Source organism: Gopherus flavomarginatus, chromosome 5 (genome assembly GCF_025201925.1).
Source record: "Gopherus flavomarginatus isolate rGopFla2 chromosome 5, rGopFla2.mat.asm, whole genome shotgun sequence".
NCBI classification, from domain to species: Eukaryota; Metazoa; Chordata; order Testudines; family Testudinidae; genus Gopherus; species Gopherus flavomarginatus.
In genome coordinates this window covers 1,617,616-1,638,688 of record NC_066621.1, presented here as the reverse complement: position 1 = coordinate 1,638,688, position 21,073 = coordinate 1,617,616, and the positions used below count along the sequence as shown (strand labels likewise).

The 21,073-nt window shown below is 56.2% G+C and overlaps 2 protein-coding genes across 2 annotated transcripts; one reads left to right on the top strand and one right to left on the bottom strand.

The window, feature by feature from the left end:
• Positions 1-10,315: 10,315 nt before the first annotated feature.
• LOC127052874 (claudin-4-like) lies at positions 10,316-13,787 on the top strand. The gene is made up of 2 exons (XM_050957010.1): positions 10,316-10,392; positions 12,574-13,787. The coding sequence occupies exon 2, from the start codon at positions 12,592-12,594 to the stop codon at positions 13,231-13,233; it is 642 nt and encodes a 213-aa protein (XP_050812967.1). The 5' UTR covers positions 10,316-10,392; positions 12,574-12,591; the 3' UTR covers positions 13,234-13,787.
• A 2,669-nt stretch (positions 13,788-16,456) lies between these two features.
• Positions 16,457-18,775, bottom strand: LOC127052871 (claudin-9-like). Its single transcript, XM_050957005.1, has one exon. The coding sequence runs from the start codon at positions 18,141-18,143 to the stop codon at positions 17,493-17,495; it is 651 nt and encodes a 216-aa protein (XP_050812962.1). The 5' UTR covers positions 18,144-18,775; the 3' UTR covers positions 16,457-17,492.
• Between the last annotated feature and the right edge of the window lie 2,298 nt (positions 18,776-21,073).

Below are 21,073 nucleotides of genomic sequence, written 5' to 3'. Positions count from 1 at the left end.
TGGCCAAAGAAAGAGCTAAACTGGCTACATTTATCACACCCTTGGGGAGATTCTGCTTTTGAAGATGATCTTTTGGGAGTACTAGTGCACCTGACATTTGCCATGGAACCATGGCCAAACTGCACACACGGAGTTGTCATTTGCATGGACAATATTCTGAGATATGGACCTTCGATGGAGGAACGCAACAAAACCCTCAACGAAGTCCTAACCCTAATCAGTCAGTCTGGACTCAGGCTAAACAAGGAAAAATGTGTTTTCTGCCTACCTTAAATTGAGCTTTGGGGGCAGACAAAGAAAGATGGAATCAGGTGTGGCCTAAGTGGGTATCATTGCACTAAAATGACTTGGAGTGGAAGCCACTTGCGTTTTGCTCTTGCATTTTGCTCACAGAAGCAGAAAAACGATATGCACAGGTGGAGGAGTAAAGAGTCCTGTGGCACCTTATAGACTAACAGACGTTTTGGAGCATGAGCTTTCGTGGGTGAATACCCACTTCATCGGATGCATGTAGTGGAAATTTCCAGGGGCAGGTATATCTATGCAGGCAAGCTAGAGATAATGAGGTAGTTCAATCAGGGAGGATGAGGCCCTGTTCTAGCAGTTGAGGTGTGAAAACCAAGGGAGGAGAAACTGGTTCTGTAATTGGCAAGCCATTCACAGTCTTTGTTTAATCCTGAGCTGATGGTGTCAAATTTGCAGTTGAACTGAAGCTCAGCAGTTTCTCTTTGAAGTCTGGGCCTGAAGTTTTTTTGCTGCAGGATGGCCACCTTAAGGTCTGCTATAGTGTGGCCAGGGAGGTTGAAGTGTTCTCCTACAGGTTTTTGTATATTGCCATTCCTAATATCTGATTTGTGTCCGTTTATCCTTTTCCGTAGCGACTGTCCAGTTTGGCCGATGTACATAGCAGAGGGGCATTGCTGGCATATGATGGTGTATATTACATTGGTGGATGTGCAGGTGAATGAACTGTTGATGGTGTGGCTGATCTGGTTAGGTCCTGTGATGGTGTCGCTGGTGTAGATATGTGGGCAGAGTTGGCATCGAGGTTTGTTGCATGGATTGGTTCCTGAGCTAGAGTTATTATGGTGCGGTGTGCAGTTACTGGTGAGAATATGTTTCAGGTTGGCAGGTTGTCTGTGGGCGAGGACTGGCCTGCCACTCAAGGCCTGTGAAAGTGTGGGGTCATTGTCCAGGATGGGTTGTAGATCCCTGATGATGCGTTGGAGGGGTTTTAGCCGGGGACTGTATGTGATGGCCAGTGGAGACCTGTTGGTTTCTTTCTTGGGTTTGTCTTGCAGTAGGAGGCTTCTGGGTACAAGTCTGGCTCTGTTGATCTGTTTCCTTATTTCCTCATGTGGGTATTGTAGATTTGAGAATGCTTGGTGGAGATTTTGTAGGTGTTGGTCTCTGTCTGAGGGGTTAGAGCAGATGCGGACACAAACCAGATATTAGGAATGGCAATATACAAAAACCTGTAGGAGAACACTTCAACCTCCCTGGCCACACTATAGCTGACCTTAATGTGGCCATCTTGCAGCAAAAAAAACTTCAGGCCCAGACTTCAAAGAGAAACTGCTGAGCTTCAGTTCATCTGCAAATTTGACACCATCAGCTCAGGATTAAAACAAAGACTGTGAATGGCGTTGCCAATTACAGAACCAGTTTCTCCTCCCTTGTTTTCACATCTCATCTGCTAGAACAGGGCCTCATCCTCCCTGATTGAACTGACCTCATTATCTCTAGCTTGCCTGCATATATATACCTGCCCCTGAAATTTCCACTACATGCATCTGACGAAGTGGGTATTCACCCACGAAAGCTCATGCTCCAAAACGTCTGTTAGTCTATAAGGTGCCACAGGACTCTTTGCTGCTTTTACAGATCCAGACTAACACGGCTACCCCTCTGATACTTGACAGGTGGAGAAGGCGTGCATGGGAAGCATATGGGCACGTGAGAACTTCTACAGATAGCTGTGTGGACTACATGTGTTTACACTGATAACAAGCCATAAACCAGTCAATGGAAAAGATCTGGATCAAGCATAGCTGAGATCCCAATGTCTACAGGTAAGCGTAATGTGATTTAACCCAATTGCTAAATATGTTCCTCAGAAAAATCTGGTGGCAACCCACACCCTGTCACGGAGCCCAGCATTGCAGTCAACTACCCGTGAGCTCAAGGATGACATAAAGGCATATGTGGATGCTCCAGACACATCCAGACCAGTGTGAGAAAAGAAACTACTCCAGCTGTGAAAAGCAACCTTGACTGACACACAACTTTAGAAAGTTCTAAGTTACATAGGGGTGGCTGTCCCAAGTGCCTAAAGGCCACTAAAGAAGTGACCAGAGACTACCTTATGGTGTGTGGACAGTTAAGCGAATCAAATGGACTCATGGTTAAAGGCAACTGCATCGTAATTCCAAACAAAACGAGAGGAGAAATCCTAAACCTCATCCAGGATTAACTAAATGCTTTGAATAAGCCAAGCAGTCAGTGTGGCGGGCCAGGCACCAGCATGGACATAAAGTCTTTGCATGTGAACTTTGCAGAACTAACAGACCAAAACGATGCAAAGAACCTTCAGTAACCACCCCTCTACCACACTGCAACGTCTGCTTCCTGAGCAAAGGCAAGAAACAACACGTCATGCCCTGAGGCCTCACTCTCTATAACCCTCTGACCATTGTGTACAACTCCAAAAGTACTAAACAGCTCTGCAGAAAAATTGAGGAACCACTTACTGCACCCCTCATACTCCAGAAGGGATTGTCTCACCTCAGACAAAAAGTCATCCCATGCTCCAACGCACTGGAATAGAAAACCATCAGGAAACTTACCTGAAAATCATGCAAGAAACCCCAAAACAACTATCAAAAAAAACCCCTGACAACAGCCATCCAACACAAAAACAAAATGTGGAGCCAACTACAACCCACAGAACACAACCTCTGGGAGAGACCATGGCACCAGGATCCACCACAGTGCCACTAAAAGACCATCACTACTTCTTCTTTCTTCACAACAGTGATGACACAACCCCCAATTACCACATCCCCACCAACAGTCATAAGCAAAAAGAATGGTCTGACAGGACACCCCAGAGCGGATGAAAACACACTCTTGATCATTACGCTGATTGCTTCAGGGAAACAATTGACTGTGAGATCCTTAACAGACATCACATCCAGCACAGTCTCTCCACGCCCAAGAGGGCAGCGATGCAGTCCCTGAAATCCAATCCCCAGATAGTGATCCAACCTGCTGACAAAGTGGGCACCATCCTAGTCCTCCATTGTAATGAGTCAATTAACAAGGCCACATGACAAACTCTCTGACACCACCTACTACAAAGAACTCAAAGAAGACCCCACACCACCATTCACCCAGGAATGTAAGGACATCGTCCAATCCTTCCCCAAACCACTACAATCTCAGCTCCCAAGAACCCACCCCAGGGACCATCTACCTGCTTCCCAAGATACACAAACAAGGGAACCCAGGCAGACCCATCGTATCTGCCCATGGCACTCTTACAGAAGTAACATCGGGAGTCATTGAAACCATCCTCAAACCACTCACCACACAAAGGGACAGCTTCCTCCAGAACACAGCTGACCTCCTCCACAAACTCTGCAGCATCAGCAGCCTCCCTCAGAAGAACACCATGGCTGTCACTTCCTTACACACCAACTCCTCTCGCCACCTGCCTCAAATATCTACAGGACAATGGGACAGCCCTCAGATCTCCACCCAAGGACATCAACAAATGCTTCTGTTTCATCCTCACCTGGAACACTTTGTCCAAACCATGGGAGCAGCCGTGGCTACTAGGATAGCTCCCGATATGCCAAACTCTTCGTGGGCCACCTTGAAGAAGAATTTCTGGACCAGTGCAATCACAAAACTAGTGATACACCTGAGAAACATCGATGATATTGTCCTACTCTGCACAGACAACCTAAACTCCCCTGTAGATTTCCACCACAACATGAACAACCCCCACCCATCCATTCAACTCGCTGTGTGACACTCCCACACCAGCATCAACTTCCTGTGCACCACACTCAGCTTCAGCCATGGAACTCGACTGGCAAACTAACGGTATATGACAAACCCACAGATCCCAACACCTACCTTCATAGATCCAGTAACCACCCCAAACACACCTAGAAATCTGTTCTCGACAGTTCTCAAGGCCTCAGATACCACAGAATATATACTGAGGAGAAAGCCCAGGACACCCACCTTAACACGCTTGAAAACCCCTTCACCAAACAAGGACACTCCATGAGAGAAGTAGATCGCATCATGGAGCAGGCCACCCATACACGGAGATAACCTGCTTCAATATGGAAATAAAACCCCCTCTGACCACAAGCCCCTAGTTGTCACCTACCCATACAGAGTATCATCAAACAACTACAATCCATTCTCAATGGGGACCCTGTCCGGAAAGGAATCTTTTGCGAACCTCCTGTTCTGGCCTTCAAACAACTTTTCAACCTGGCCAAACTTATCATCAGAAGCAAGCTCTCCATCGGCCAGGGCCCACCAACTCAAAGCGGCAACAGACCCTGCCAGAACAAGAGATGCAAACCCTGCAGATATATCACCACTGCTGTGATAATCAGCACTCCCCAATGCACCTTTCAAGACCCGCGGGTTCTATACATGCCCATCACAACCTGTGAGGTACCTCATCCAGTGCGCTAAATGCCCCAATAGCAATGATGTCGGGGTGACACCAGACAGTCACTACACTCTTGAATGAACTCACCCAGGAAAATGATAAAAAATAAAAACACGCTGTCACGCGTGGGCAAACAAAACGATTGCTCCATATCTGACCTGTCAGGCCTTGTCCTGAAAGGAAATTGGACAACACCTTCAAAAGACGCGCCTGGGAACTTAAATTCATAACTTGGCTAGACACTAAAAATCACAGTCTTAACAGAGACCCTGGGTTCATGGCTTCTTGCAACAATTTGTAATCTACACTCCCTCCTCTGTCCTATGACTGCAGAGGTGTTAACAGGCCGCTCTACCTTGAATGGTCCTATACAATATGTGTTAACTCCTTATGCTAAACAATCTGTTTCACTGTGTATTTAGCTGTGAGGATCTGAGTACCTTTCCCAGCCCTGTGTGCTTGAAAGCTTGTCTCTTCCACCAACAGAAGTTGGTCTATTAACAAATATCACCTCATCCATGTATGTGAATTCAGAGGACATCACTACCTGGTGGCTGTGGACTATTCTATTCGTCAAGATATATAGAAATCGTGGACTTGAAAGCCAAGATATGTCCCAGTGTTCCTGAGACACTGAAGCACACTTTTGCTCACTTTGGTATTTCAGAACAACTAGTGGTGGGGAATGGGCAACAATTCACCGCAGCCGAATGAAATGAAATAGGATTTTGGTCATACTGCTACAGCTCACATGACCTGCAAGCGAATGGAATAGCTGAAAGAGCCAAGAAAATCCTACGGCGGGAATCATAGAATCATAGAATATCAGGGTTGGAAGGGACCTCAGGAGGTATCTAATCCAACCCCCTGCTCAAAGCAGGACCAAGCCCAACTAAATCATCCCAGCCAGGGCTTTGTCAAGCTGGGCCTTAAAAATCTCTAAGGAAGGAGATTCCACCAACTCCCTAGGTAACCGATTCTGGTGCTTTATCAGGGTTACCTAGCAAGATCCAGTCCTTGCTCTTTTGAATTCCAGACCATCACCAAGAGAGGCTACTGCTTATAGTCCCGCACAGCTCCTGATGGGAAGACCAATCAGATTCAGAAGAAATGGCCCAACTTTGGAAAAGAATCTGCCTCCAAAGTAGCCAGACATGAAGAGAGAGTAGCCAAATCAGAGAGAAAGCCTAATACAGCTTAAGAACACTTTTACAACCGACATCACTCAGAGCATGGCCGAGTCTAGAACCTAGTGACTCTGTTCATGTCAAACTGGGTGAAGAAAAAGGATGGACAACTCCAGCTGTTGTGAAAAAAATCGTTCAGCACCCAGATCAGATGTGATCAAGACCAACAGCGGAAAGTTCAACGGAAACATAAGAATGGCCAGACTGCATCAGATCAAAGATCCATCTAGCCCAGTATCCCGTCTACTGACAGTGGCCAGTGCCAGATGACCCAGAGAGAATGAACAGAACAGGTCAATTATCAAGTGATTCATATGCTGTCGCCTATTCCCAGCTTCTGGCAAACAGAGGCTAGGGACACCATCCTGGTCCGTCCTGGATAATAGCCATAGATGGACCCATCCTCCGTGAACTTATCTAGTTCTTTTTTTGAACCCTGTTATGGTCTTGGCCTTCACAACATCCTCTGGCAAGGAGTTCCACAGGTTGACTGTGCGTTGCGTGAAGAAATATTTCCTTTCGTTTGTTTTAACCATTGACATCTACAGTTTGTTCCTCAGAAAGAACAATCACCAGAGCAAACTCTACAGATGGCGGATGCAGAACAAGAAGACTCGAGGATTCCAAACTGACCACGGCCAGCAGCCAGGGTTCAGCCAGACAACCCAGGTGTTATGCGTTCTGGTCATGGAATTAGCAAACCAATACGATTCAGAGACGCTTAACATGGTATAAATATTGTCAGCGACAGGAATGCAGAACTTAAAGGGGGCAATGGAATGGAATGTTAAACCATTATACGGATAATGCTGGCGAGGCACCTCATCTACCTGGTTTCTCTAATGTCCTGGGACCAACACAGCTACAACAACTCCGCACACCACAGTGTATTTTACCATTCGGTCACTAGGGGATTGGTGTGTAAAACACTTTATATAAATGAACACCGGCCAGACCTGGCAGAGCATGAAAGGATCTGATGATGAACACAGCTGGATGTATACACAAGCTCTGTTGCCAGCAGAATTCTGGCTTGTCACCCACTGGTTCTCAAATTTTTTTTCTGGCAACCCAGTTGAAGAAAATTGTTGATGCCCGTGTCCCAACGGAGCTGGCAATGAGGGGTCTGGGGTGGGAGGGCTCAGGGCTGGAGTAGAGGGTTGGGGTGCAGGGGTGAGGGGTTCAGGGTGTGGGAGAGGGCCAGGGTTCTGGGCTGGGGGTGCAGGCACTGTAGTTGGGCTGGGGATGAGGGGTTTGGGGTGCAGCAGGGGGCTCCAGGTTTGGGGGGAGGTCAGGGCTGGGGCAGGGGATTGAGGTGCGGGCTTACCTCAGACAGCTCCCTGTCAGCGTCGCAGTAGGGGTGCAGAGGCAGGCTTCATGCCTGTCCTGGCACCGCGGACCGTGCTGCCCCCGGAAGTGGCCAGCAGCAGGTCCAGCTCCTAGGCGGAGGCACGCAAGTGGCTCCACGCGGCTCTCGCCCACAGGCACCGCCTCCCTCAGCTCCCATTGGCCGGGAACCGGCCAATGGGAGTGCGGAGCTGGTGCCTGAGGCAGCTGCAGCGCCCGGCGCCCCATGGACCCCCAGCTAGGAGCCAGACCTGCTTCTGGCCGCTTCCAGGGTGCAGCGCGGTGTCAGAACACGTAGGGACTCGCCTGCCTTAGCCGGGCAGCACGGCCCACGGGACTTTTAATGGCCCGGTCGGCGGTGCTGACCAGAGCCGCTGCACCCACTGCCTTCCATTCCGCAACCCAGTACTGGGTCACGACCCGCAGTTTGGAAACCACGGCCCTACAGGAGCATGACAGGAGTTGTAGGTCACCTGGCCCATGAGCTCACTGGAAATACAGAGTCCTGGGGTGCAGGTAAAGGGGGATAGTGTAGGAACTACATTTCCCAGCATGCCCTGGGCTGGAGCCTGTAGCACTGTGGGAGCTGTAGTCCAGGAGGCCCTTCAGCTGCACAGATTTCCTTCTGCAGCCAGGAGCAGCTGTCCTTTGCCCATGACTCTCTTTGAATGTGAAACCCAGTTGCTGTTGGATTATTTCAGCTTCCCCTCCCATTTCTGGCAACCCCCATTGGACTCAGATGCCTGGCAAACAGCTGGGAGGAAAACATTCTGGGTGAAAACCTGGAATCTTACCCACCCAACCACCCTCTCCTTCCATTCACCCAAAGAAGCCACTGGCCCCAACTATACTCCATATCTTCTCATGTTGCTGTGGTGAAGATTGTGCCTTTAAGGGCTGAGCTTCCCAGCCAAAGAGTCCAGGCTGGGCACAGAATAAATCAGAGCTCTTGCAATGATTGGACACACTGAGGTCTAGATCAGCTAAACACCTCAGAGGAACTGGGCCTGAGAGATCACTGAGCTACCAAGAGCCAGGGAGAATCAGGGATATTTTGTTTCACTGGCAATTTTAAAATATTGGGAACAAAACTGTTTCACATGGTGCCGTAAATGAAAATGTTCAGCAAATCAAAAAGGATTCATTTGGGGTTAAATGAAACGTTTTCTGTTGATTCTGAGTTTTTCCAGACGGTTTGGGATTTTTTTTCCAAAATAAAATAAAAGGAAATATTGATCTGAAAAGTCACGTTGAATCAAAAACTAAAATAAAACCCATCAAAAGGGAACATTTTGATGTCCAGCTTTTTAAAAATGTTTCTGAAGGGTTTTAAAATAAAATGACAGGAAATTTTTACATGAAAAGTGGTTGCAAGCCAACAAAAAACAAAAAATCAAAATGCTTCCTTTGCATTGGGATTTCGCACATGTTTTTGAATCGCTTTCGGTAAAGTTAAAGGAAAGTTCCACATGAAAAAATGGTTGCAAACAAAAAATAATAGTTTTGATGGACTGATATTTTGAAAACGGTTTTGATTTTTTGTAGATACAATGATGGGAAATTGTGAACCACAAAGTCATTTGGAACTCAAACTGGAATTGTTTTGTTCTGATTCCTGATGGGTTGGGGTTTTTCCAGATAAAATCACAGGTCCTTTGGAACCAAAAGGGAGGTTTGAACAGAAACCCGGAGGTGATTTTTTCCCAATTCCCATTCTCTTTAAATGTTTGGGGATTTTTTTTAAAAATAAACATACAGGAACTCAGGGTGCACAGAAAGGCAAAGGCATTCGGAACCCAAAGAACCTAGAGCCACCGATTTGCAGTTTAGGGGGGACCCCACCCCAGATCAGCTGATGGCACCTGCATGATGCACGGTTGCCCTGAGTTAATCCCTGCCTGAACCAGAGTAGGGTGACCAGATGTCCTGATTTTATAGGGACAGTCCCAATTTGGGGGACTAGGCTCCTATTACCCCCACTCCCGTTCCGATTTTTGAGACTTGCTATCTGGTCACCCTAAACCAGAGCAGGGCGTTCAGAAAAACAGCCCATCTTGAGATCAAACTTGACAGTGATGAAGCATCCACCACAGCCCCTGTTCTCCTGGGGTCACTCCAGGCCTGTTATTATAGGATCACCGTGGGACTAGGGGAGCTCAGGCTGCTGTGACACCCCACCCCTGTACCCTACACCCCACTGCCCCGATATCAATTCTCCTTCCAGCGGGGGTGCTGTTGTCTGGGGTCTCCCATAGAACACACCCTGGCTGGTACATTGAGAAGGAGGGGCCAGGAGCCAGGACTCCTGGGTTCTCTCCCAGCTCTGGGAGGGGAGTGGGGGCTAGTGAGTCAGAGCTGGGGGGCTGGGGGTCAGGACTCCTGGGTTCTCTCCTCAGCGAGGGAAGGGGGGGCTCTAGTGGGTTGGGGGGGCTGGGATGCCTGGGTTTTACCCCCCTCCTGGGATGAACCACCACCCCTTGCTCCCTTAGCTCCTGGAGGAGCCCCTGCTGTGATACCCCTGAGCTCCGGCTTATAGCAGAGGATGGTGCATGGAACAGGCATGATAAAATTCACCAGAAACTGAAGTGAAACTGGCCAGACCATGACTCAACCTGGGGGGAAAAAGGGAAGTGAGAGAAATTACAGTCCAGGAGTCCTGGCTCCCAGCCCCCCGGCTGTGATACTAACCCCCACTCCCTTCCCAGAGCCAGGGAGAGAACCCAGGAGTCCGAGCTCCCTGCCCCCCCGGCTCTGACCACCAGCCCGCACTCCCTTCCCAGAGCCAGGGAGAGAACCCAGGAGTCCTGGCTCCCAGCCCCCCCGGCTCTGACCACCAGCCCCCACTCCCCTCCCAGAGCCAAGGAGAGAACCCAGGAGTCCGGGCTCCCCTCCCCCAGGCTGTTGCCCAGGGCTGTGGTTAGTTTGAGCCGGTTGCAGGGAGAGGGGCTGGCTCTTTGTTTACGGGGGTGGGGGGAATTCTCCGGCCAGCGCTAAGTGGACGGAGTTTCACCTGGGGGTGATGTCACGGGGAGGGGAGTGGGCGGCGGCGGGGGGGGGGTCGGTATTTAACCCCCCAGGGAGGAGCCTGCCAGCTGCGTATTACTGCAATTTGCGGGATTGCGACACGGAGTTGGTGAGAGAGTTACTGCGGAGAGACAGGTGAGTGACTGGGGGGGTGGGAGCCAGGACTCCTGGGTCCTCTCCCGGCTCTGGGAGGGGAGTGCGGGCTGGTGGGGTAGAGCAGGGGGGCTGGGAGCCAGGACTCCTGGGTTCTCTCCCTGGCTCTGGGAGGGGAGTGGGGGCTGGTGGGTCAGAGCAGGGGGCTGGGAGCCAGGACTCCTGGGTTCTCTCCCCAGCTCTGGGAGGGGGGGCTGGTGGGGTAGAGCAGGGGGGCTGGGAGCCAGGACTCCTGGGTCCTCTCCTTGGCTCTGGGACGGCAGTGGGGGCTAGTGGGATGTGGGTGGTGGGAGCCAGGACTATTTCAGGCTCGGGTAGAGCAGTGTGTGTTTGTGGGACCGTGAGGGAAGTTGGCATCAGGACTCCTGGGTTTTACTCCGACCTTTGTGCGCCCCAGTCTCCCGTGCCTCAGTTTCCCCTACCTAAAATAGGACCAAATTCTTCCCCCCCCTGCCCCCACCGGGGCTTGAGCCTGAGCTGCTGTTTGTGGCTGTGAGCACAGAGACCCGCTGGGCTGGCTATGCCCCCCTGCCGCCGCCCCCCAGCCAGCCCCACGTGTGCGGCTGTGGGACAAAGGGGCCGCTCTCGGGGAAGGGGGCCGGGGTAGGCTGAGATGGCGCTGCTCCCCTCCCCCGTTTCATCTGAAACTGCCCGCCCGGCGGGGGGGGAGTTTCACAGAAACCTGCGGACAATGGGGCTGAGGTGAGAATAGGGGAGGGTCTTTGTCCTGGGGGCCGGCCGAGCCCCAGGCGGGGGGAGGAGTGGTCACTGGGGGGCGGCCAGGAGCTATTTGTTCCCCACCACCTGGCTCTGGGATTTTCCTCAGTCCCTGGGCTGCTGCTTGGCCGTGGGGCGGGCTGGAAAGGAGGCTGGCGAGGGGCTGTGTGGGGGTAACCAGCCGGGAACAAATGTGGGAGAACCCAGGAGTCCTGGCTCCCAGCCCCCCCCCCCTCCAGTTCCAGAGCTGGGGAGAGAACCCAGGAGTCCTGGCTCCCAGCCCCACCCGACTCCCGTCCAGTTCCCTCCTGGAGCCGGGATGGAACCCAGGCGTCCGGGTGCTCAGCAGCGGAAGCCCTGCTGAGGGGGTCCCGGGACCCCTCACGCCGCCCCCTTGCGGGAGCCGCTCCCCAGCTCTGCACCATGGGCGGCGGCGGGGGACTTGCCTCCAGGCCGGGCCTGTCCCTCGTGCCCCCCGGTACCCAGGGACTCGCCCAGGGTGGGGCTCGGCCCCCGCAGCGGAGCTAACCCAGGCCCGGGTGGGGGCGCTGCGCCAGAGGCATGCGCGGGGCTGGGCGCGTTTCTGTCGAAGCGAACTCGGTGGGGCCGAGCTGGGGCTACCCCATCTCCCCGCCTCTGGTGCCCCCCACGGCTGCATCTCCGCCTTGGGGTCCCCCTCGCACGCTCCACACCTGCCAGACGCAGCTGGCCCCGGGCACTGGGGGCGCTCGCCCCCTTGGCTCTCCGGGCCCCCGCTGGGGGTGGGGGAACCTGGGCTGATGCGGCTCAGCCTGGCGCTGGCTGGGAGGGGGGAGCCGGGGTGGGATTAGGGCCGTGGGAGACCCGAGATGTCCCATCCCCCTGGGGCAGGATGGTCCCCGCTGCCGGTCCCCCAGCAGAGCCGGTGCCAGTTGGGCTGTAGGAGCCAAGTTTCAGAGGGAAATTGCCACCCGTTGATGGAGGTGGGGATTCAGGCCAGGTGCTGACTCACCGAGGAAAGGAGGGGAAGGAGAACTGGATTAGTGGCAGCAGTGGGTCAGAGACATTCCCCTACCCTCTTACCACCCACCCAAGTCCCCATTTTGGGGTCACCACAGTGCAGCCATTGCAGGAGGGGGACATGGGGGGGTGGGGTGAGGGTACCGTTGGGGTGATACACCCTCACCTTGGGCAGGGTAAGGTGAGGCACCTTCAGCACTTGGGGGCTGGGGGTGGGGGTCGCAACAGCTGCTGCCCTTCCTGGCTGGTCCATCTGAAGGTCCTTCAGTGTCCACAACACACCAGGGCCCTTCCCGAAGACCCAGGGTCACTTGATTCCCATTGGTCTCCTGTGCAATGGAAGTGGGGTGTCAGAACAGGACAACAGCCCTGGTGGGACCCCTCCTCTTATCTGGGGGTTGCTGGGTGTTCAGTTCTTCTTACCTTCTCCCATCTCTTTCTCTGCAGGCGCCTTCCCACCCAATCATGGCCTCAGCAGGTCTCCAGATCTTGGGCATGGCTCTCTCGGTGGTGGGCTGGCTGGGCTCCATCATCTCCTGCGCCCTGCCCATGTGGAAGGTGACGGCCTTCATCGGCAACAACATTGTGGTGGCGCAGATCATCTGGGAGGGGCTATGGATGAACTGCATCGTGCAGAGCACGGGCCAGATGCAGTGTAAGGTCTATGACTCTATGCTGGCGCTGCCCCAGGACCTGCAGGCCGCCCGCGCCCTCATGGTCATCTCGGTGCTGCTGGCCGTGCTGGCCTTACTGGTGAGCGTGGTGGGCGCCAAGTGCACCAACTGCGTGGAGGACGAAGGCACCAAGGCGCGGATCATGATTGTCTCCGGTGCCGTCTTCGTGGTCGCCGGCATCCTCTGCCTCATCCCCGTGTGCTGGTCAGCCAACACCATCATCCGGGACTTCTACAACCCGCTGATGTCTGAAGCCCAGAAGCGGGAGCTGGGGGCTTCCCTCTACATCGGCTGGGCTGCTGCAGCCCTGCTGGTTCTGGGGGGCGGCCTCCTCTGCTGCACCTGTCCCAAGAGAAACACCAACTACAGCGCCCGTTACACCGCCGCCGTCTCACAGCCCCGCAGTGACTACCCCAGCAAGAACTACGTCTGAGGGGCAGGCAGCCTGGGGCCTCTCGGCGGGCAGGGCCCCATCTCCACATGAGACCCCTGGGTGCAAAGCTAGCTGGTCCGTGCTGGGAATGCATCTGCAGCCTGGAGAGAACACAGAAGCCGGGCTGCAGACCCATGGTATCTGCCATTGGTGGTGGCTTCATCTTGGCTTCTGGACCCCACCACGCTGCAATGGTCCTCAGCCCCCATGGTCCATTCATGTCCTGCCACCTTCCGACTCTTCTCCCCTCAGATGTGTCAGCTCACACACCCCAGCCTGGCTCCTCTCCAGTCCCGTTATCCCCTCCCTAGGCTACGGCCCCGATGCCACCCAACTCGAGGTTCTGCCCCGTTGAAGCGCTGATCGCTGAAAATTAGAGGGTTATCTGGGGGGGAGGTCAAGTAGAGCCCCCCAAGCCTAGCCTCTCTCTAGAGGAGTGGGAGTTGGGTCGCCTAGTTTTAACCTTTGCATGTGTCCTACGTAGTCCTTAGATATTTTTCATAGCATCTGCTTGGTTTTTATATACGATGAATAAAATATCTGAGTTTTTTGTATGTAGCAATGGCCTTCTGTGCTCCCTGGAGTGGGGATCTGTCTCCAGCCCACTGCAGGGGTAAGACAAGCAAAGGCTGCTTTGTCTGCTCCCTTCACCCCCTCATCCTCAGCCCTTGTGCTGTAAAATTCATCTCTCCATCTGCTCCACATCCTGCCTTCTAGGGGCTGTTGCTGCTGCTGGACTGGGCTGAAGTGACTGGCTGGTAACTGGGAGAGCAGCCCTGGGAAGGAACGGCTCCTTCCCTCCCCTCTGCTCTCACCCACCAGCCCCCACTCACCTCCCAGAGCTGGGGAGAGAACCCAGGAGTCCTGGCTCCCAGACCCCCCGGCTCCAACCCTCTGGTTCTGGGAGGGGAGTGGGGTCCAGAAACAAAACCTGGGAGTTGTGGCTCTCCAGTCCCCTGCTTGGGTTTAACTGCAGGATCATGTGGCAGGCAGTTCAGCAGGTTCCTGGGCAGAGTCAAACCAATTCCATGCTGTTAGAGGGCGGCATTGGTGGGGTCTGAATGGGCCAAGGGTGACCAGGCTGGGTGGAGAGCGATGGGAGCCGCTCTCCCTTGCTGTAGGGTGGGACCCTGTGCTGCATGGTGGTGGGGAGCTCAGTAGGGGGTGCTCTTGCCACAGTGTTACGTGCCTGCCCTGCCCCAGAGGTGGCTGCATCTCAGCAGCAGAGAAGTGGGTTTATTTCTGACTGGGAGGGGGTGTGATTTGGTAGGGATTTTCCCTGCTCCACTGCAAGGCTGCCTGGTGGTGAGGAATCCCTCCCCGGGGGGCAGAGCTTTCAATGGGGAACAGCCAGTTGGGTGGAGGGCAGCAGCTCAGAGGGGAGTGGGGTCTAGTGGTTAGAGCCCCCTCCCGGGAGCACAGGTGGGGGAACAAGGGGCTTGGTGTATTAGTCAGGCCTAGAGGTGTGGGGGAGGTGTCTGTGTGCCTGGCTTTTGGGCTGTGCTGACCCCTCCCTCCCTGCTGAATACCCCAGCAGGGGGAGGATGCTGTGAGATTTCTCTCCTGGTGCCAGCCGCCCCCAGCTCCAGGGAAGGCTTCACTGGCACAGGAATGTGCTGGTGCCCGTCCAGCTCGTGGGAGAGACGCCGTGCAGGCCGGGATCCAGGGAAACAGCGGAGCTGAAACGGGCAGGTCGGGGCCAGCACCCCCTGGAGGGGAAAGATCCTGTGTCCTGTCCCGGGAGCCAGCCAGTCCCCTGCCCCACGGCTGGTCGGAGCCAGCGCCCCCTAGCGGGGAAAGGTCCCGTCCCTGGAGCCAGCCAGTCCCCTGCCCCACAGCTGGTCAGAGCCAGTGCCCCCTAGCAGGGAAAGGTCCCGTCCCTGGAGCCAGCCAGTCCCCTGCCCCACGGCTGGTCGGAGCCAGCACCCCCTGGAGGGGAAAGATCCCGTGTCCTGTCCCGGGAGCCAGCCAGTCCCCTGGCCCACGGCTGGTCAGAGCCAGCGCCCCCTGGAGGGGAACAGTCTCATCCCTGGAGCCAGCCAGTCCCCTGCCCCACAGCTGGTCAGAGCCAGTGCCCCCTAGCAGGGAAAGGTCCCGTCCCTGGAGCCAGCCAGTCCCCTGCCCCACAGCTGGTCAGAGCCAGCGCCCCCTAGCGGGGAAAGGTCCCATCCCTGGAGCCAGCCAGTCCCCTGCCCCATGGCTGGTCAGAGCCAGCACCCCCTGGAGGGGAAAGATCCCATCCCTGGAGCCAGCCAGTCCCCTGCCCCACGGCTGGTCGGAGCCAGCACCCCCTGGAGGGGAAAGATCCCGTGTCCTGTCCCGGGAGCCAGCCAGTCCCCTGGCCCACAGCTGGTCAGAGCCAGCGCCCCCTGGAGGGGAACAGTCTCATCCCTGGAGCCAGCCAGTCCCCTGCCCCACGGCTGGTTGGAGCCAGTGCCCCCTGTAGGGGAACAGTCCCATCCCTGGAGCCAGCCAGTCCCCTGCCCCATGGCTGATTGGAGCCAGTGCCCCCTGGAGGGGAAAGGCTCCATGTCCTGTCCCCAAAGACAGCCAGTCTCCTGCCCCACAGCTGGTCAGAGCCAGCGCCCCCTAAAGGGGAAAGGTCCCATCCCCAGAGCCAGCCAGTCCCCTGCCCTATGGCAGGTAGGAGCCAGTGCCCCCTAGAAGGGAAAGGTCCTGTCCCCTGCCCCAGGGTGAGTCAGGGCCAGCGCTCCCTGGAGGGGAAAGGCCCCGTGTCCTGGAGCCAGCCAGCCAGTCCCCTGCCCCAGAGAAAGGCCCTGTTTCCCATCCCCTGCCCCCCTGAGCCAGCCAGGTGGGGTTGGGTGACGGTGAGGGGAATTCTGGGAACATAGGTGGGTGTTTTCCATTCCCCTGTCGCTCTGGGGTGGGGAGATGGGCTGGGACCTCCCTCAGTCTCATGGACAAAGATTTGGGAGAGGAGGGACATGTACAGCATCCCCCACCCCCTGAAGCCATACCCTGCCCCCCCACACACACCTCAGTTCTTCCCTCTCTCTGGGGTGGGGGCTGATTGGTAGCAGTCGTCTCCTCCCACAAGCAACACCCCCACTCTGCTTGCCCTGATTTACCCCCTCATAAACCAAGTGCCCAATTCTATTTCCTCCCATCAGCTGCGCCCCGTCCCACCCCACCTTTCCTCTCCCCAGCCAGGCCCCAAAATGAGAAGCAGGAGGCGAGGGTGGCAGGTGCTAGTCTGGTTCTTTTATCTCCATAATGCCCCTAGGAATGTGGGCCCAGCCCCCTCCCTGGACGGGTCAGGAAACAAGGGTTCAGTGTCCTCCCAAAAGAACCACAGCCAGGGATCACCAGCCCCATTCCCTGTGAACCCCGCAAATCTCACTCAGTGATGACCCCATAAGCCCTGGATCTATCCCAGTGGGGGGTGAGACCCCCAAAATCTTGAGCCCCTGGATTTGGCTAGAGGGGCCCCTTAGGCTGGGGGTTTCAGGCAGTCCCCATGTTCAGCGAGTGGCTCAGCAGGTCTCAGTCCAGGGTGCTGGGACAATTATTAACTGTCGAGCAAACAAAGCCAGGGTGAGGTCCAGCCGGACTCCGCGGGGTCAGGGCTCCCTGGCCAAGCCCCCTCAGCCCCCCGAGCTGTTCATTCGCTGGGGATCGGCCGCTTCTCCCTTCCTTCCCTAGCAGGGTGTCTCCACCTCTCCTTTCTCCATCAGCCCTTCGCTGCCGGCCTTTCGCTCCTTTCCTCGGTGGCCCCCCCCGGCTTTGCTCTGCCCCCTCCCTCTTTCATTTATTTCATTTCGTTCCTTCCTTCCCTCACTTTTTCATTTGTCCGTTGTCTCATTCACTCGCTTGTTCCCCCGTGTCCATTCACTCTCTTCGTTGCTTCTCCCTTCACTCATTTGCCTGCTTGTTCATTTGCTTGCACCCTTCTTCGTTCCATCACTCACTCGTTCTTTCCTTCCTTCAGCCATGCTTCTGTTCACTTGTGTTTCCTCCACTCGTGGTCTGTTAGCCCCTTTGTTCCTCCATCCACTTGTCCATTTGTTTCTTCATTCCCTCATTCATTCATCTCCTCCCACATTCACGCATTCTCACTCTCCTTCACTAGTTTGTTCATTCCCTCAGCCATTAGCTGATTCCCTCATTCATCCATTCACTTCCTCGTTCACCTCTTCACACCTTCCTCCATTCACTCCCTCGTTCATTCCCTCACTCTTCACTCATTCATCTGTTCACCCACATGCTCATCCATCCATCTATCCCCTCCTCCACTCCCCTCACACATAGTCTCTCTTGTCCACCCCGCTGCCCACTCCAGACCTGGCAGCTGCCATGTACCCAACCCGGGGTGGGTACCTCTCGGAGCGGGGTGGGCAGGAGCAGCAAAGCAGAGACCCTCCCAGAACCAGCAGGGCGGCGGCTGCCCACCCCACATATAGCGCCGCCCCCAGCTCCCGCTTCAGGGCTTCGGACACCAGCGGGTTGTAGAAGTCCCGGATGATGGTGTTGGCTGACCAGCACACGGGGATGAGGCAGAGGATGCCGGCGACCACGAAGACGGCACCAGAGACAATCATGATCCGCGCCTTGGTGCCTTCGTCCTCCACGCAGTTGGTGCACTTGGCGCCCACCACACTCACCAGCAAGGCCAGCACGGCCAGCAGCACCGAGATGACCATGAGGGCACGGGCGGCCTGCAGGTCCTGGGGCAGCGCCAGCATAGAGTCATAGACCTTACACTGCATCTGGCCCGTGCTCTGCACGATGCAGTTCATCCACAGCCCCTCCCAGATGATCTGCGCCACCACGATGTTGTTGCCGATGAAGGCCGTCACCTTCCACATGGGCAGGGCACAGGAGATGATGGAGCCCAGCCAGCCAAAGATGCATAGCCCCATGGCCAAGAGCTCTAGCCCTGCAGAAGCCATTGCTGGAGGAGGAGGACACCAATGGGAGCGAAGCAGGGATCTCGGTGGGGACGTGAGGGCGTCGGAGCAGAGAGAGAAGCCCAGAAATAATTCTGTGTGGGGATCGGCTGGAGACACCAAGGCAAGGAAGGTCGTAGTGGAGAGACAAGGCCAGAAGACAGTTCTTTGTGGGATCAGCTGGGGCCACGAGTCCAGAAAACAGATCCCTATGGGAGGTGTGTGAATATGAGATCCAGATAGTTTCCTCTGAAGGACCTGGCTCTGGGAGACGGATCCTGATGGGACCAGCCAGGGACGCGTCTGAGAGACGGACCCTAAAGGAACCAGCCAGGAAGACGTGTCTGGGAGAGGGATCCTGGTAGAACCAGAGAGACGTGTCTGAGAGGCGGACCCCGATGGAACCACAAGGGAAACGGATCTCGCATGTGAGAGACGGAGCTTAAAGGAACCAGCCAGGGAGAAGCATCCAGGGGACAGATTCGGATGGAAGCGTCCGGGGAGACACGTCCAGGAGAGGGATCCTGACGAGAATGGCTGGGGAGGCAGGTTCAGCGGTGTCAGTGTCTCTCTCCGAAGCACTTCCAGCCCGGAGAGGGCAGGGCTCTTGTTTAACAGCAGGGCTCACTCTCCCTGTCGTCACCACCTCTCCCTGAACTGATCCTGTGAGTTGGGGAGGCGGGGGGGGGGGTATATGAGGCCTCCACAGGTGAGTGGGCAGGACGGGGGAGGCGTGGGAGGGCACTGGGCTCTCTATGGAGACCAGAGCACCAGTGGTGCTGGTGAATGAACAATTATTTTGTTAGCTTGTGCCTGGACACTGCCCACCCCCACGCTGCGGGGGGGAGGTGGGCTCCGGAGGGGGCAAATCACTGGCGACTTGTTCCTCCAGGCCATGGGAAAACAGAGATTACAATAAACACACGCCTGGCTGCCCCAGACTTCCCCTTCCAAAGGCTGCTGCGGGGGGGAGAGGGGGGTGGCGGAGATGGGCTGGCTCTGGGGCAGGGCAGCTGGGGACCGGTGACAGTACCTACAGCACAGCACCCCCTAGCTCCACGCTGGGGCCCTGGGGTCAGAGGGAAGGCCGGCTAACGGGATTCCTGTGTCCCTTTAGCAACGGGTCCAGTCCCTGGGCTGATAAGGGGAGAGCTGGGCACACACGGCTCAGATCTGCTGATAAGAAATTAACCACCGAGCAAACAGCCTGTGATTCCATCCAGGGGGCCGGGGGGACACGGGCTGGCTGGCTTGGGGCGAAGAATGGGACATGGGGCCTCTCCCCTCGGGGGTGCTGGCTCCAATCCAGCCTCAGGGCGGGGACTAGCTGGCTCAGGCGGGCAGGGAATGGGACACGGGGCTGTTTCCCGCTGTGGGGCGCTGGCTCCAATTCAGCCCCAGGGCAGGGACTGGCTGGCTCAGGGGGGTAACTTGAAACTGCCAAACTCAGGCATGGGGGGGAAAGGGAAACCACCACTGGTGGCTGCTTTTCTAGGTCGTTGCTATGTGTGACCATGGCCCAGGCCGATTCAGCTGGGAGATAGGAGCCCGTTGCCAGGGGAACAGTTGGCTGGGAGACCGGGGTGGGGGGGCACCTGGGAACAGAGCAGTCACTGAGCCGAATCTGGTGCTCTGGGCGCTCACCTGGTATCAGGTATCCCACCGCCTCCCCCAGCACACCTGCACGTATGCAGCACTGCCACCATGTGGCCAATATGGGGAACTGCATCTAATGGGGCCCTCAGCTAGCCCAGCCCAAGTCTCACCCCCCAGCTCTGCCAGTGCCCCTCACTCCCGCCCCACAGCCCACTGCTTTCGGTGCTCTGGGACCCCCCAGCTCTGCCAGAGCCCCTCACTCCCACCCCACAACCCACTGCTATCGGTGCTCTGGGACCCCCCAGCTCTGCCAGAGCCCCTCACTCCCGACCCACAGCCCACTGCTATCGGTGCTCTGGGACCCCCCAGCTCTGCCAGAGCCCCTCACTCCCACCCCACAGCCCACTGCTATCGGTGCTCTGGGACCCCCCAGCTCTGCCAGAGCCCCTCACTCCTGACCCACAGCCCACTGCTTTCGGTGCTCTGGGACCCCCCAGCTCTGCCAGTGCCCCTCACTCCTGACCCACAGCCCACTGCTTTCGGTGCTCTGGGACCCCCCAGCTCTGCCAGTGCCCCTCACTCCCACCCCACAGCCCACTGCTATCGGTGCTCTGGGACCCCCCAGCTCTGCCAGAGCCCCTCACTCCCACCCCACAACCCACTGCTATCGGTGCTCTGGGACCCCCCAGCTCTGCCAGAGCCCCTCACTCCTGACCCACAGCCCACTGCTTTCGGTGCTCTGGGACCCCCCAGCTCTGCCAGTGCCCCTCACTCCCACCCCACAGCCCACTGCTATCGGTGCTCTGGGACCCCCCAGCTCTGCCAGAGCCCCTCACTCCCACCCCACAGCCCACTGCTATCGGTGCTCTGGGACCCCCCAGCTCTGCCAGAGCCCCTCACTCTCGCCCCACAGCCCACTGCTATCGGTGCTCTGGGACCCCCCAGCTCTGCCAGTGCCCCTCACTCCCGACCCACAGCCCTCTGCTATCGGTGTTCTGGGACCCCCCAGCTGTGCCAGTGCCCTTCAATCCTGACCCCCAGCCCAGACCTGGGCTCCCCACCACCACAGCTCTGAGCTCCAACCACCATCCCCCGTCACTGTGGGTCGCTGGCATGGTGCAGATGTTATGCAGGAATCGCCTGTTAATAGGCCTAAACCTCTGAGAAGGACAGAGTCTGCGGGTTGGGAGTCAGGACTGGGATAGCAGGGGCTCTGGGTTGGGAGTGAGGGGCACCAGAGAGCAGGGGTGGGGGCAGGGCTGGGCTGGCAGGGGATCTGGGTCGGGAGTGAGGGGCACCGGCAGAGCTGGGGGGGCAGAGCTGGGGGGGCAGGGGCT